The 16020-nt window shown below is 42.6% G+C and overlaps 2 protein-coding genes across 3 annotated transcripts; one reads left to right on the plus strand and one right to left on the minus strand.

Moving 5' to 3' along the window:
* Positions 1–3378: 3378 nt before the first annotated feature.
* On the plus strand, positions 3379–5067 carry LOC117846921 (uncharacterized). The gene is made up of 6 exons (XM_072292400.1): positions 3379–3478; positions 3584–3999; positions 4287–4427; positions 4498–4530; positions 4624–4795; positions 4868–5067. The coding sequence occupies exons 1-6, from the start codon at positions 3379–3381 to the stop codon at positions 5065–5067; spliced, it is 1062 nt and encodes a 353-aa protein (XP_072148501.1).
* Positions 5068–12817: 7750 nt separating this feature from the next.
* LOC117846919 (formamidopyrimidine-DNA glycosylase) lies at positions 12818–15433 on the minus strand. 2 transcript variants are annotated; one of them, XM_034728042.2, is made up of 5 exons: positions 15131–15433; positions 14216–14284; positions 14024–14149; positions 13252–13370; positions 12818–13032 (listed from the first exon to the last, which is right to left on the minus strand). In XM_034728042.2, exons 1-4 carry the CDS (start codon positions 15194–15196, stop codon positions 13350–13352), a joined length of 282 nt encoding a protein of 93 aa, XP_034583933.1. In that variant the 5' UTR covers positions 15197–15433; the 3' UTR covers positions 12818–13032; positions 13252–13349. The 2 variants fall into 2 exon arrangements, 1 of the variants encoding a protein (XP_034583933.1); XR_004638498.2 differs by lacking the exon at positions 14024–14149 and having other exon boundaries at positions 15131–15411.
* Positions 15434–16020: the final 587 nt, after the last annotated feature.

Below are 16020 nucleotides of genomic sequence, written 5' to 3' on the forward strand. Positions count from 1 at the left end.
TGTAGATTTAATGTATGTGTCAATCTGCTATCACTTCTTTACCTTTGTCATAAGTGAATGTGGTAGTTAGTCTCCAGAACAGCGATTTGTGTATATAACTATGCCATTTATAGAGGGAAATAAAAGTTCCGAGGATCTCTTAAATATTTCTTTGTTGCAGAGTCTAGAATTGGTCTGCTCAGAGAATTCCAAGGAAGCAAGTAGAAATGATACATCAGAGTAATAAAAATAACATGGTAACAGAGCATATTAATAGTGATTTGTGTATATAACTATGTCATTTATAGAGGGAAATAAAAGTTCCAAGGATCTCTTAAATATTTCTTTGTCGCAGAGTCTAGATTTGGTCTGCTCAGAGAATTCCAAGGACAGCAAGTAGAAATGATACATCAGAGTAATCAAAATAACATGGTAACAGATCATAATAATAAGTAAACTTAATATATTGGAGTGTCACCTTGCTGCCTTTTAGCCTGTGCCCCTATGTGCAGAAGGATCAGGAGTTCAAACCAACAAAGAACAATATGAATAAGCATAGCAAAAATGTTTAACACTATACTCATGAGTTTAGTAAGGTTCATGATCTTGCTGATAATTCATAAGCCCATGCAATTGTAGATCCAATTCTGTTGATTTTCTGTTTTAGTGGAGTTGTCCAAGAACAAGCTACAGACAGACTTATAGTGTATCCACAGTTGCGTTAGGGCAAAGATTAAAATCCTAATCAACAAAAATGTTTTCCTCTGAAGTATAATCACCACCTGTGTCATTTAATAAGTAACCAAAGTGTAAGACATACCACACTGCAGGTAGGCAATGTGAAGCTCTAGTAGTACTACCACATTACAAATCTCCATTTCGGCTAAGCTAAAATACAAACAATGATCACTCAAACCAACATTCTGCAGAACTGGAACTCCGACTGGATGGCAATCTAGAAAACAACAGTCAAAATTCCATGTCAGAATTTATACTGTCAAACATGAGTTTATCGACGAAGTCAATGCAGTTGAATTGCTATACAGTTTCTTCAACCACACTTGTCTGACATACAAGAATATAGTTGCACCACTGGATCAAAAATCACCTCTATATATGTATCTGGTATAGAAGCAAATGTACAAACAGTTATGTGCTAAGCCTAGCTCATACTCATTAATGTTGTCACCTGGGGCACTGGCACAGCAAGTGAGAGCAATTCTGAGGTCCCTCGCTCCTCCAAATCGCACCAATCAGAATCCATCTCAGCTATAATCGGATCGAATAGTACAACTTGGGGTTCAGATTTGCTACACCCAAGCAGGACTAAGCTACTGGGTCTGGTGAATCCGAGGAACCTGACGCAGCGAGAGCGTCCGTAACCCCAGAATCGGCCCCCGACCCAGACAGCGACCTCAGAGACGATGACGGCGACCTTGACGACCACCCCGAGCGCGTCGACCCCGTTCCTGAACCCCTTGTGCACCTGGAGCACATTTGTGAGCCTCCACGCGCAACGGCGGCACGGCCGTGCCCCCTCCCTCCCCAACCGGCGGCGCACGGCCCACCTGAACCAGCAGCGCGCGGCCATCCCCTTCCTGAATTGGCGTCGGGCGGCCCCTTCCCTCACCACCACCAGCGACGGCCGCGGCCCCTTCCCCAACCACCGCTAGCGACGGCCGCGGCCCTCCCTTCCCTCAGCACCAACACCGACGGCGGCCATCGCTTCCTCCACCAGCAGCCACGACGGCTGCCACTTTCCCCAGCAGTGGTGGCAGGCCCTTGCTTCTTCCTTTCCGGATGCAGCGGCCGCGGCCTCACGTCTAGATCCGGACGGCTTGGCCGGCGGCGGCCACAAGCAGTACCTCCTTTGGACGCGCTGGCGGCGTCTCCTGTGGTGGCGCGGCCCTAACAGTGATGGATTGCCCTATGCACGTCATGATTTCGGTACAATAATCCCCAGCATGGTTTCTATTCAATTCATTCATGAGTTTTTTGCGCTTTGCCTTGGTATGATGTGCAATGAAATTAAAAATATTAATTTTTTGGTTATATGCTCCATGAGTTAGGTTTTTACATGTTCAGATTCAGTCTTGCTATGATGATTGTTCATGAGTTTGATTTATTATGCTTTGTCTTGATTTGATGTGCCGCTCGCGTGGGCAGCGTCGAGCCCAGGCCAGTGTGCATAAGTTTCTATGCATGACTATACTTTTGTTGAAATGCATAGCCTGTGTGCTAGTTGCCAAGTTCATTGAGTGCATTCTATGCCTTTGTAAAATTCAAAGGAAAAATATTCCTATGCTTCTTGAGCCAACCGAAGCAAGCATGCATTAGGTTTTTGCTTGAACGAGAATGGTTGCCTGCTGCAGCAAGGTGTTGTGGCCATCGTCTTGTAGCAATTTCGCACTGCATATTGATATTTGTTCATGCTTAGTTTTTTTACATTGTTGGAACAGATTTATATGCATCATTGGAGCACATTTATATACATTATCCGATCACATTTTATACATATTGCTGGCTGCTGGTTATGTTTTTTTATTCATAGTTTTGCATGCATAATTTTTTAGAGAAGCAGTTGCCTGGCTGCGTCGCGTGGGGGCTAGGACGGCCGCGTGGCCGAGCGGCGACGCCCTCTCACCTGCCTCCAGATCAAGCAGCGACGCCCTCATCTCCCGACGTCTCTAGCAGCCACGGCGCCCCGTCCCGATCTGCGGCTTCGGCGAGCTCGCATAGGTGACCGTGGCATCCCACCGCAAGCTGCATTTTTGGAGCAAGGTTTTTATGCATCTTGTTCTTCCATTTTTTATGCTTATTGAGCCATCAATGCAAGCAAGCATTGGCCGCTATCCAAACACGCCGCTGACCTTTATCCTTTCTGCAGCTTCGTCAAGTTCGCAGTCAACAGGAGCACCTCGGATGGCCCAACTGAGCAGCACGTCCGAAGTGTCTGTTTCATTTTTTTCCTCACAGTGCTCATTTCTGGATTTATGCAGATTTGTTGGAAAATTTCTATATTAGGTCAACCAAAACTGCCAAAAAACTTCGAAGAGGATACATGGGCAATTTTGAAGGATGCTATCACAGCTATTTTTCTCAAGCAGAAACTTTCTTGTGATGTTGAGAAACTCTATCAGGTTACACTTCTGTTGCTGACACGTACTGTAATATTCATGCCCCCACATTAGCATTTGAGTACTTTATAATTGTTTTTGTACTGCCGGCTGCTGGTGATCTTTGTCTACACAAGCTAGGGGCAAACCTATACGAACGAATCAAGAAAGAATGTGAAATACACATAGCTGAAAAAATATCAGCATTAGTGGGTCAAAGCCCAGATTTGGTTGTATTTTTGTCTCTGGTACAAAAAGAACATGGCAAGATTTTTGTGATCAGATGTTGATTATTCGTGGTATTGCTTTACTTCTTGATGTAAAATATGTCAAGAATGTGGCAAATATTTGTTCAGTGTGGGATATGGGGCTGCAACTGTTCCGCAAGCATCTATCGCTATCCCCGGAGATTGAACACAAAACTGTTACTGGCCTTTTAAAAGTAGCAGTAATGAATTTACACTAACTATCTTAACTTTAATCTGCAGGTGCCAACGGTACATTGAGGAGGAGGAGAAGGTGGTATCGACTCCATGAGAAGCAAACTGCCTACACAATGCTTCTAGAGAGGATAGCTCCTGGTGTATTGGGTCAAGGAGTGTCCCAAGAAGTGTCTGTACTAACGGGCATACCTATGGGGATATTGCGGAAGTGGTGGAAGAAATTCAAGGATGTCGGTGGAATGCACGGACTGGAAAATAAAAAGTCAAGAAACTGTGGGCAGAAGAGGATAGCCTTCGATCCGGAGGTTATCAAACAGGTGGACTTGCGGAAAAGAACCACTCTTAATGATCTGGCAAATGAGTTGAACATTGCGAAGACCACATTAGGGCGACGTTTGCAGGAGGGCTTGTTGAGGCGTCACACAAATGCCATCAAGTCAACATTAACAGATGATAACAAGGTAGGTCGGGGTAAGGTTTTGCTTGTCAATGCTTGACGAGCATACTGTCCCGCACAATCCAAAATTTAAAGTGATGTACAACATCATTAATATCGATGAGAAATGGTTCTACCGCTCACGCAGTTGCTAGAATTACTATTTGGCGCGTGGCGAAGAGGAGCCATATCATAGCACCCAAAGCAAAAACTTCATTGAAAAGGTGAGCGATGGATTTTTTAAATTTCAATATTCACCTGATTAGAATTTAAATGAATTGTTAATAATGGCATGATGATGTTATTGTGTAGGTGATGTTTTTGGCTGCGGTGGCTCGCCCACGCTTTGATGCTAACGGCACAGTGATCTTCAATGGAAAACTAGGAATTTGGCCGTTCACATACAAAGAAGCAGCAAAGAGGAAGAGCAAGAATAGAGATGCGGGAACCATGGTACCAACAGTAATATTCTCATGATGAGTAATTCATTTTTATTGACATGGTGCTTAATTTCATTGCATAGGTCACTAAAGTACTCCCGGCGGTTACTCAAGATGTAAGTCGAGAGTACATGATAAATTTTCTGCTTCCTGCCATAAGGGCGAGATAGCCTGCGGCTGAGCGTGGCATGCCGATATGCATCCAACAGGATAATGCGAAGATGCATATCCCTGTGGATGACCCGAAGTTTGTCGCTGTGGCTCAAGCTGAAGGGTGGGACATCCGTCTCACATGCCAGCCTCCTAACTCTCCAAACCAAAATATTCTAGATTTAGGTTTTTTTGCAGCACTTCAATCACTTTTCCACAAGTTGTCTCCAGGTAATTGTTCAATCAGGCGTACTTGAAATATGTTTACTTGTGAGTTGTGCTGATTTTTGACTATTTGTGCAGGTTCTATTGAAGACATTGTGATGAAGGTGCAACATGCCTTTGACGAGTACCTAGCCGAGCGCAGCAATAGAATATTCCTCACCTTGCAAGCATGCATGCGTGAAGTGTTAAAGCAACTGGGAGGGAACCACTACAAAGTTCCGCACCTGTGGAAGGCTGTGCTAGGGAGGCTCGGTGCTCTCCCGGCGGCATTAGAATGAACTGCTACTGTTGTTAGAGATGCCATTGAATTTTTGCCGGACGTACGCTTAGTTTATGTAATCAGACTAGGCCTTCTTGTGTTGAACTCCTATTGTTTTCCATTCAGCTCTGATGGCTTTATTTAGTCCTGAACTCGATGTAAAATTTCTTGTGAAAATAATGGACAAGCTACATCGTGAGTTTATTCATTTCGGAACTAGTACTTACAACTCGTACATGCATGGATCATTTATTGGAACTAGTAGTAGTCGTACAAGTTTAATTGATCAAAAGGAGTACTCGTACATGCTCAAAATGATTAAAAGGAGGAAACGACAAGGGATAAAAATAATTATTCATGCTAATCGATCAATTAATAAATTCCTCTATGTTCTTTCCGGGTCGCTCCCATGGTCTTCTTCATCGCTACCAACATAGCTGTTCATTGAAGATCCATCCGAGGGTGGCTCAAACATAGCGCGCATCTCGTCGCACCCGGAACACTCATACTTTGCTATCTCTCTAAACCAATGCGAGAAGTCAGTCTTCGTTCCGGGCAATTCAAGACACGTCACACATGGCACCAGCTTGATCTCCTCCTTCAGCATGGGAAGCGAGGTCGCTGTCTTCGTGTCCTTATCCATTGGAAGTGACATCGCTTGGTTTCTCTTCTCCTTGGGCATGAAGATGAGTTGCAGTTGTCCATGGAAGGGGCGTAGAAGTCTGGCGTGAAAGAGAGAGGGAGAGAAACAACCCTATGGAGATACGCGTGCCAGAGAGGTATCGATCGGATGCATATGTATAGTCTATATGTTCTGTTAAGAAAAAAAAAAGATTCCTAAATCTAAGAGATTGGTTGGGGCATGTGCTATGTACGGTTGGAAGGTTTCCAAACTAATCGGTTCCTTTTTTTAGAGATTTTGTTCCATACACGTGGGAAGCTGGCGTGGGAGCTGATACGAGTACCTATATTTTGGAATTTTCTTTACAAATCTATATGACTTATACCAAGGAATGGAGGGAGTAGAATACTAATTATGAGAGGAGGGAGGATGAAGTTCCTAACCTTTAGAACAGTTGGAAGAGTGAAATCCCCCCAAATCGTGGGGAAAATGGGTAGCACTGTCGATGTTTTATACCCGGCAAGGGTATCCTGAGGTAGTAGATTGGTTGGTGGAGGATCACTGGACCTAGAACTTGAAGGTGAAAGTGACACAAGATACGGATTTATACAGGTTCGGGACACCAGAGTAGCGTAATACCCTATATCCTGTTTGGGGTGTTGTATATTGCGTCCTATGCTTGGGTGTTATTTGTGTTGAGGATTTGGTCCTCTGTTGTGGTTCTATGAGGTCTCAGCCTACCGATCTAGGGACCCCTGCCCTCCTTTATATACTCTAGGGGGTGGGATTACTAGTCAGTTACAAGGTAGGACTCCTAGTAGGATTACAGGGTATGAGTCCTAGTAGGATTATAGGGGAATCCTAGTAGAAGTCCATCTTCTTCCTTCCTTGTGGGTACTAAGGATCTATCCCCGATAAGCCCCCGAGTGCTTCATAGTCGAATGCAGTAGCCTTCGAGTACTTTTCAGATCCTCGCTGAGTAGTTTAGTGCTTCTCAAGTACTTTGTTTGGCTGAATCTTCAAAGTTCTTCAAAGCTGCCATGAGGCTATGGTGCGATCAAGCTCTTGATCATCTTGATTTTGTAATCTTCATCTATGCTGATATGGAGGGTGGTGGAAGTCGCACTCCATATGGAGTAGTCCTGGAGCTTTAGGTTAAATTAAAGAATCAGGTTGAGAGTCAATAAAATCTTCAATCTTCCTTCATCTTGAAAAAATCAACTATTCGGTGTAGGTTATAAGCCCCCGAGCCTTGGATAGATTAAATAATCAATCCAAAGGTCTAGAGTGTACTTATGCGGTGTCACGCAAGTCATTATCTCAGTAGTTTTGCGGTGTTCAGCCCTCGAGCTTCTAGGCTAGATGAGTTGTAGGAGCCATGTTGAGTAGTTATTGGCGTCCAGCCCCCGAGCATGGGTGCTAGCAGATCCACTAGAGGTATTCCGAGTAGTAATTAGCGCTTAGCCCCCGAGTTTCGAAGCTAGCTGATCCATTGGAGGTACGCTGAGCATCCTGGAGAGTCACCGAAGCCTGACCTGAAAAAAGAGATGCATACATTATGTAGCATATTTCTAGAATATTAAAACTACTAAAATTTATTTAGTAATGAATGTTAATGTTTTGTGTTGTGCTCTTATTTCGGTCATATTTCTTCCGAGTAGTTAGCCTATTACCAAGGACGGGTGAAGCCATAAACTGCCCCTGGAAAATAGTTTACAGGGGCGGGTTAGGGCATCAACTACCCCTGAAGACACTATTTCCAAGGGCAGGTGGTGGCGTCACCCACCCCTGGAAATGTACTTCCAGGGGTGGGTGAGGGCGTCACACACCCCTAGAAACAACTTTATAGAGGCGGGCCTGTTACTCGCTCCTAAAACAGCTATTTATAGCATCGACAGCTAGGAGCGGCTAGCGCGCTATAACATCCGTAAAATTCACTAACTCAAATCATCTGCTAAAATTCGTTTTCAAAATCTTTTATCCGTTGAGCTCCCAAAAATCCTTTCCTTCTCGGCGATTTCGCCATCCCGGCACCAGAAGCTGACAACCGTCATGTTATCTTTTTTTTCTCTTCCTCCGCAAATTTCGCCGCGTGCCCATCAAAAAGCCGTCATGCATGCCCGACCGTTTTCCGCATTTTTTGCTAACTCACCCTCTCTTTTTTTCTTTTTTCCCTTTTTTCCCTTCTCTCTGTTCCTTTCTTCTTCTTCCTTCCTCCTTTCTTCTTTCTTCTTCCTGGCGCACACTCATGCCGGCGTGCGGGTTGCAGTCCGCGGAGAAGAAGTCATTGCGCTCTGGGGTCCTCCTTGCCGTTGGCGCTTGTCGGTGTTTTAGGACGGCAACCCGCCTAGGGGTACCCTAGGTGGTCTTTTGTGCGGCAAGGATCGTCGAGAATCAAGGAATCAATGGTGACGCAAGGAACACGATTTAGACAGGTTCGGGCCGCTAGATCGCGTAATACCCTACGTGCTGTGTGGTTGTTTGTATTGATCTTAGATGCACTTGGAGTTGTCCTTTTGAGGGGGGTCCCTGCCCGCCCTTATATACACGGGAGGGTAGGGTTACAAGTCCGAGTCCTAGTCGAGTACAGTTACAGAGTTCTACTCGATGTGGCCCGAGTAGTTTTCCATATGCATACTTGACTAGTCCGTGTGGGATAAGCCTATCCCTTTATCCTGATCACATCCGAGTACGTCCCTTAGTGGGCCGTCCAAGGTCTACTCGTGGGCCTGGGGTGCATGCCCGACAGCGCTCGGGTTGGGCTCCAGCGAGAAGTTCTCCCCCAGGCACAAGCAGCACAACGCCTCCGCTCGACCCCGCCTCCGCTCGGCCCCGCCGCCTCCAGCCGATCCCCCGCGACCTCCGCCCGCACGTGCGTAGCGAGGGAGAGGAACGCTACCGACGCCGGGTCGAGCAGGCCTGGCAGCACGCCGGGTGGGAGCAGCGACGACGACATGGAGGTCTGGTTGTTGTGGTGGTGGTGGTGGTGGTGCTGCTGGTGGAGAGGAGGGGTAGGGAAGGAGGGTAATAGTGTCTTTGTTGAATAGTATTTATAGACTTTAGTCCATTTTAGTCCATGGATCCAAACAACCCAGGAGAACTAAATTTTAGGGCCTAAACTTTAGGAGCTAAAATTTATCTCATGAACTACTGATCCAAACACCACGTAAGTCTTAATGTTTATATACTAATTAGAGTATCAAATATAATTTAATTATAAAATCAAGTTCGATTGCACCCATATACTGGACGCGTAAGTCTTAATGTTTATATACTAATTAGAGTATTAAATATAATTTAATTATAAAATCAAGTTCAATTGCACCGTATACTAATCCTAGTATTAAATATAGATTAATTATAAAATCAATTGTATAAATGAAAACTAATTTGCGAGACGAATCTATTAAGCTTCATGATTTGAACATATGATATTATAGTAAATATGTGCTAATTATGGATTAATTAGGCTCAATAGATTCGTCTCGCGAATTGACCACGGCTTATGCAACTAGTTTTATAATTAATTCACATTTAGTGCTTTCCAAATATTCGATATGATCCAAACTAAAAATTAGTCCATGGCCAAACATCCGAATCCACGAGGCCGTAACTGCAGATTTTTGTCCTTGAAATAAAACAAAAGATAAAATAGAGTACAAGGAAAACACTATTGTCGAAAAAAGAGTTTTTCGTATTATGTATGCTACATATATTTATTTAAAATTGAGAGTAAAGAAAGTCTCCGAGCAGTGAATTTGTCAAGCTGCATGACTGAAATCATGAGATTGTGGCGCTGCGGGATGCACTACTGGACTGATCTCACACCGACCGTCGCAGCCATAACCGGATAGCCCTAATTCTTGGCCACTTTTTGTCAATAGATTTTTAAGAGAAAATTTGTTGAATTTATTTTATATTTAGATGATGTCCTCTAATGTTACAAATATTATTATGTAATATTTTAAAAATATTTTATATTTTTAGGGTAGGAAATGTAAAGGTTTTATGATGTTGTAGATATTATTTTATGATGTTTCAAACTTTGTTCTCTTCTCGTTCCAATCATATGAAACATGGGAGGATAATACTAGTAACATTGCAGAACATCATTCGCAACACTATAAAATTTGATAGATTTCACCTTAGAAATCCATCCATAGATAAATAGATATTTCCTAAAAACTATCCATTTGTATTAAGATGTAAAAAAAAGAAACCGTTTACATCTCCCACTCGAAGGAAAACGCCCAATGACAAATCCTATCTTGTGCTCTCTCCATCCCAAAAAAAGAGCTATTTTAGGATTGTCCTAAGTCAAAATTATTTTAAGTTTGACCAAATTTAGAGAAAAAAACTACATATATTTATGGTACGAAATAAGTGCCATTAGATAGAAGCTACAAGATGGAGCTACTTTGTGAAGACCTGGAGTTTTAGGCTGGCGTGCCCCCAGTCTACTTCCTATAGAAGATGGTGCCTACTCCACTGCAATTGGTGTACGATTGTGTAATCTTTTGTTTTAGACCCTCTGGTCATTTTGTTATATTAATGCTTATGTAATGATATTGTTATGATATTTCACTGATGATATCACTTTGTGCATGAAAACTTAATCCTGGGCATGCATAAAGATAGCGTTCAGTTTGTCCTTAAAACCGGGCGTACCAGATCCACTTTTGCTATGAACTCAAGAGCAAAAGATTTAGCTCATTAGGATAACAGTAATCTTGTCCTTTTTTTTCAAGGCATACACAAGGATTACAAATGTGTTATTGTGGTAAACACGATTTCTGAATAGTACTATGTCATGCAGGTTCAGGTGCGCGAGCAAAGAGAAGAAAAAATATATTATGTTGGAAATTGAGGTGGTCCTAATACCCACAAAGCTGAGGATCTACACCTAGGACACCAACTCACTCTAGAGTCGATCATCCCTTTTAATTTCTAGTTAAACTATATGACCCAACCAGGAGACTAAGACTTACAAGAACAGAACTTTATTTTAATACAACAATATTACACGAGAGTGTACAACATCCTCTCTTTAGTGGCTATCCTAGCACTTACCTTCTACTACTACCATGCTCCGCTCATCTACCATGCTCATTAGTTGAATGGCATGGCAAGGGAGGCGGTTCTATTTATAGGCCAAGGGGGATGATGAGGTTGAGATAAGTGTTCCCGTTTCTAGAGACTTCCTAGATATTACAACATTTACAAATTTAATTTATTACCAAGTCTAGACTAATCCGTGCTAAATATCTTTTTCTTGCATGATGGAGAACACTCTATAAAGTTGCCTTGCTTTCCTTCAACATTTTGCAATGCTTTCACACTCCATGGAGCATAGTGAGAATTTGATAAAGACATCAGCAACTCCAAGAAAATAGGAGTAACCCGCACGCCGACATGAAATGAATATGTAACACACATTACGGTTATTCCAGAACTTAAGAAAAAACAATCCATAAACCCTACAACATGGTGGACATGTATCATCTGATGTTTTCTAGGCCAAGCCCCATATTTATAGGAAAGCTGGGTTCGTAATGGAACTGCCAATTGCTTTTAGTGTAAATAGGACCATCAAGTTTGGCATACTAACATACCGTTACAGAATAGCAATCCTAATCGTGCCTTTACAACAAACTCGAAAACTCTAAACAGACTACTAATATGTATATCCATGGAGAAAGTTCAGCAAAACGAGTCACAAAACAAAACAACAAACAAAAAACTTGCACCTGTACACCAGCAAATCACTTCCAAGCCTTATCAAGCTTATAATCAGTGGCGAGTAATCTGTAGTTTGACAAGGCAAGCTCGTAGTCTCGTAACATGAAGGCGAAATCACCTAGTACTCTGATATGTGATTCTATGGAGGTGAATGTACACCTGATGGAGAAAATAAAGTTACAGAATATTACAAATTACATATATACAGTGAAAAGTAGCAAGATCTAGAATAGAAATCGGTCTAGAGAGCACGACAAAGTGTAGAACAGCGAAGGACATGATAGCCAGGCAGCTCAAACTGAAAACCTTCAAAGCTCATCGTCGGGTGGCCAGCTCAGAACAACAAGGAGGACCTCAATCAATAGCTTTTAGGTTGCAAATCCATCTCGTGCGATGAATCTCCCTGGTCCTTTACGCACCCTCTTGCAGATTGAAGACCAGTCTGGGAAGTATATGTCAAAACGGTTGGGGTCATTGATCAAGATCATCGTCTCATACTGCCGAAGGAGGCCCACCAGGTGACGCTTCCAAGGTGGGAACGGGCAGCCTTTAGGTAAGACCATGATGTAGACTCCTAGGGCCAACCTCTTCACCATGTCATTAGCAAGTGGATTGTTTAGGGTCTGCAACGCATAGTACATTGGCGGCATCCCGATGGAGCCATGTTGAGTAGTTATTGGCGTCCAGCCCCCGAGCATGGGTGCTAGCAGAGCCACTAGAGGTATTCCGAGTAGTAATTAGCGCTTAGCCCCCGAGTTTGGAAGCTAGCTGATCCATTGGAGGTACGCTGAGCATCCTAGATCGTCACCGAAGCTTGACCTGAAAAAAGAGATGCATACATTATGTAGCATATTTCTAGAATATTAAAACTACTAAAATTTATTTAGTAATGAATGTTAATGTTTTGTGTCGTGCTCTTATTTCGATCATATTTCTTCTGAGTAGTTAGCCTATTACCAGGGACGGGTGAAGCCATAAACTGCCCCTGGAAAATAGTTTACACGAACGGGTTAGGGCATCAACTACCCCTGAAGACACTATTTCCACACTACAGGAAAAACCTCCTCTAGATACGCTTTATTTCTATGTTAGATAGAGATGAAGTATAGACACGCTTGAGTAAAGCATGTCCACACGGACCGTGTCAGGAACTGTAGATACGTTTTGTCAAACATGTCCAGAAAACATGAGATGCTCTCTGGAAACGATGTCAAGCGTGTCTAAAAGGCATAAGACGCTTTCCGGAGACGGTGTCAAGCGTGTCTACGTCTTGTAAAGACATTTTAAATTTCATATCAAGCAAAGTTGATATGCGTTTGTGTTCTCTTGTTTTTTCTTATTGCTAACATAGTATGCAGAAATGTTTTTCAATACACACATAACTATATTTACTTTGGAGATCATAGTATAGCAGGTCGAAAACCACATGAAATGTGTTCATTTAATATTAGAGCAAATAGAGTCAATCATCCATATAGAAAATGTAGATATTACATATTCCTTTATTTCTTATACATTGGGATCAATTCTATTTAAAAAGCTTTGCCCATGCAGACACTTGCACTTCAATTCTGAAACATCATTTCTTCATTCAGTAAATTTTCTTGACATGATTCCATGATCCTGCAGGTTAAATTAAAAAATTATATTAAATAAATAAATAAATTCATTCGTTATAAGTTTTGGAAAATACAACACCACAAAAAATTTAAGGTCTTAGGTAGAGATAATAGTAAAGGCTATTTTTTTCAATGATTGTGACATCATAATGCATGTGAATATCTTTTTCTGATCTATATAGAAACACTGAAGGATTACATGTATAAGTTATGAAATACTTACGCAGGGATTTTGCTCAAGATATATTGTCATCAACATCTCACACGAACCAACCAAAGCAGCCTCTGTCCCAGCTAGAATGGTATTTGGTTGTCATTCAACTACAGGTCCTCCAATCCAACCTATATAGCAAGTTCAGATGAGAAAGAAGAGCCTTTACCTAGTTAAGTTCAGACTGCTGCTTTGCCAACTTATTTTTTCTTAATAATCTTCAAGCCACACAAGTTGACATGTCAAATTCGGTTTCTCATGAAAGATACATGAAAAGTGAAACAGGGGCAGTTATAGCATTGTATATTTAGAAGAAAAAACACCATTGTTTCTAAGGTAATATCAAATTATTTTGCAAGAACAAATTAAATAAGCATCACTAATACTGGAGCAGCACTACTGTCACAGGTGTTTAAGGCAAGCAAATGCAAGCTTAAAAAACTGACAACTGTCACAGGTGTTTAAGGCAAGCAATAGATGTTAGAACTAAGTAATTTGCATGTGAAGAGTTCAAATCAGTATTGATAAACAGCCTAACTGAATATTCCTTTTTTTTGCTAGAGTATAATATCAAAGATTTTCCTACTTGCAGAAATTCTCAAGTACAGCATATGTTGAAGCAACTCAAATACAGAATTCTGGAAATTTAACCACCTATGTAATAAGGTTTCAGCTAGTTCAACAAGTGCAATGTACTTCTAGTACTCCAGCCAACTCAAAGTGTGTATATTGCAGGGTAAACTTTTTTGCTGAGACAAGGCTTATATTGCTAGATGCTGATCACCTGATCAAGTAAAAGAGCTTTTATTCCAATCTTCTTTCTACCCAAGGAGTCCAAAAAATTGTCAACAGACATTGGCTTAAAGAGAGCATCTGGACCTAGCTCAGAAATTTGGGGTACAGTTTCTGGCTGCAAGTATTACCACGGTGAGTAAATTTGGATGGTAAGATAGAAAGAACATGTGACAGTACTTACATCTTCAAACAAATGAACTCTTGCAAAGCGCCTTTTATCAGTGAAGGAAAACTCCAAGCCATCATCAAGCTGAAAATCAAGCAAAAAGGGTTACAGAGTTCAAAAGGGACACTACCCAAGTCAACTTTTGAGTTTTGACAGGATGACATTGAATTGAGATTTTATTTTTATTAGTTATAATTTTTCTTTCAGTCTTTCAACTAAACAACCAAAAAAAAGTTACCATAGGTGAAGTTGAGATTAAATGACAATGGAATATGTTTTTTTAGCTTGCCTGCCATGTCTCTAAACTATACATCTGATCAGCCACTGGGAAATCCCGGACTTTGCTACTTATCCATGAGCCTATTCATTTTTATCAAACTAATTCATCACCTACAACCCAAGCCACAATGATCAGGTGTGACAGAATAAAGAATATGATCAGGAACAGGTAACGAAAACATTGACAAAATAACCTAAGGTAATAAATAAGGAGCATCAATATAGACAACTACACAACACATAGCTAAAGATCAAATAAACACATCTGAAAGGTTTAGCCAAGCAGGTACATATAGATCTACAAATACTACTGGACTAGCAGTCAGCAGCTAATCAAATCATCCGATATGGAAATTAACATGGAACAATGATTGCTAAAAACAGAATAGCAAGAGACCAACCCATCCCAACAGTAAGTGCAGATCAGGTAAGCAATTCATAATAATAAATAAATCGAGGGCCTTCTACTGACTACCACGAGATCGGGACCAACCTAGCCCAGGAACCACACAGTGAGCACAGATCAGATCAGATCAGCTGATAGGTCAGCGTGGACTCCACGGAATCGAGATAGGGCTTTCTTCTACGCGGCGAGTGCGAGTGTGAGAGATGTGGGGAGGAACCGGATCGAGGCGGTGCGGGGGTGCAGACCTGGGAGAACTTGATGGGCTGCTCGTCGGGGCCGGTGCGGATGGAGCCGGGGATGAAGACGAGCATGCCTCCCTGGGTCCCGACGGCTGGCACCACCAGCGCAGCGCGGTTGGTGTCGAACGCGGGGAAGGGTGCCGGTGGCGGGGGCCGGGCGCCGGGGGCAGGATTCGGAGGCCGGCGTCAGGGGGCGGGAGCCGGGGGCCGGCGGGGCCAGGTGCCGGGGGCGGAATCTGGGGTCCGACGGGGAAGGACGCCAGTGGCGGGGGGGCGGGAGCCGGGGCCCGGCCGGATGGTGCCCTTCTCCGGATCTCGGAAATGGGCAGCGACGTTGAGGAGGATGGGAGAGAGAGATGATGCAGTTTTTTTACGAGAGACAATGTGAGACTAATCTGTAGAGTTATTTTAATGGGCTGAGACGATCCAGCCCATGTAACATCTTGTTTTAGGTCTCGATGAAAATTTTTATGCGTTCTAAAACGAGTTAAAAAACCGTATTAAGCATTTTGTAGATACGTTTTGATTAAAACGTATCAACAATCGTGTCTAGTAGTGAAACCTCCGAAGATGTAGATACATTTTCTTAATAACGTATCAACAAACATTTCTAGTACTAGAACCGCTTAAAATGTAGATATGCTTTAAAAAATGTAGCAAAGAAAACGTATCTAGAGGGGGGGTTTCTTGTAGTGCCAAGAGCAGGTGGTGGTGTCACCCACCCCTGGAAATGTACTTCCAGAGGTGGGTGATGGCGTCACACACCCCGGAAACAACTTTATAGAGGCGGGCTGTTACCCGCTCCTACAAACAGCTATTTATAGCATCGAAAGCTAGGAGCGGCTAGCGCACTGTAACATCCGTAAAATTCACTAACTCAAATCATCTGCTAAAAT

Source organism: Setaria viridis, chromosome 3 (genome assembly GCF_005286985.2).
Source record: "Setaria viridis chromosome 3, Setaria_viridis_v4.0, whole genome shotgun sequence".
Lineage (NCBI taxonomy): Eukaryota > Viridiplantae > Streptophyta > Magnoliopsida > Poales > Poaceae > Setaria > Setaria viridis.

Excerpts from the sequence above, each read along its gene's own strand:
- LOC117846921 (XM_072292400.1), top strand. The coding sequence starts at position 3,379 with ATGTTGATTATTCGTGGTATTGCTTTACTTCTTGATGTAAAATATGTC. Across the intron at positions 3,479-3,583 it reads TATGGGGCTGCAACTGTTCC|GTGCCAACGGTACATTGAGG; the intron begins GCAAGCATCTAT and ends TTTAATCTGCAG. Across the intron at positions 4,796-4,867 it reads TTTCCACAAGTTGTCTCCAG|GTTCTATTGAAGACATTGTG; the intron begins GTAATTGTTCAA and ends CTATTTGTGCAG.
- LOC117846919 (XM_034728042.2), bottom strand. The coding sequence starts at position 15,196 with ATGCTCGTCTTCATCCCCGGCTCCATCCGCACCGGCCCCGACGAGCAG. Across the intron at positions 14,150-14,215 it reads GAGTTCATTTGTTTGAAGAT|CCAGAAACTGTACCCCAAAT; the intron begins GTAAGTACTGTC and ends TAATACTTGCAG. Across the intron at positions 13,371-14,023 it reads AAGCTCTTTTACTTGATCAG|GTTGGATTGGAGGACCTGTA; the intron begins GTGATCAGCATC and ends CTTGCTATATAG.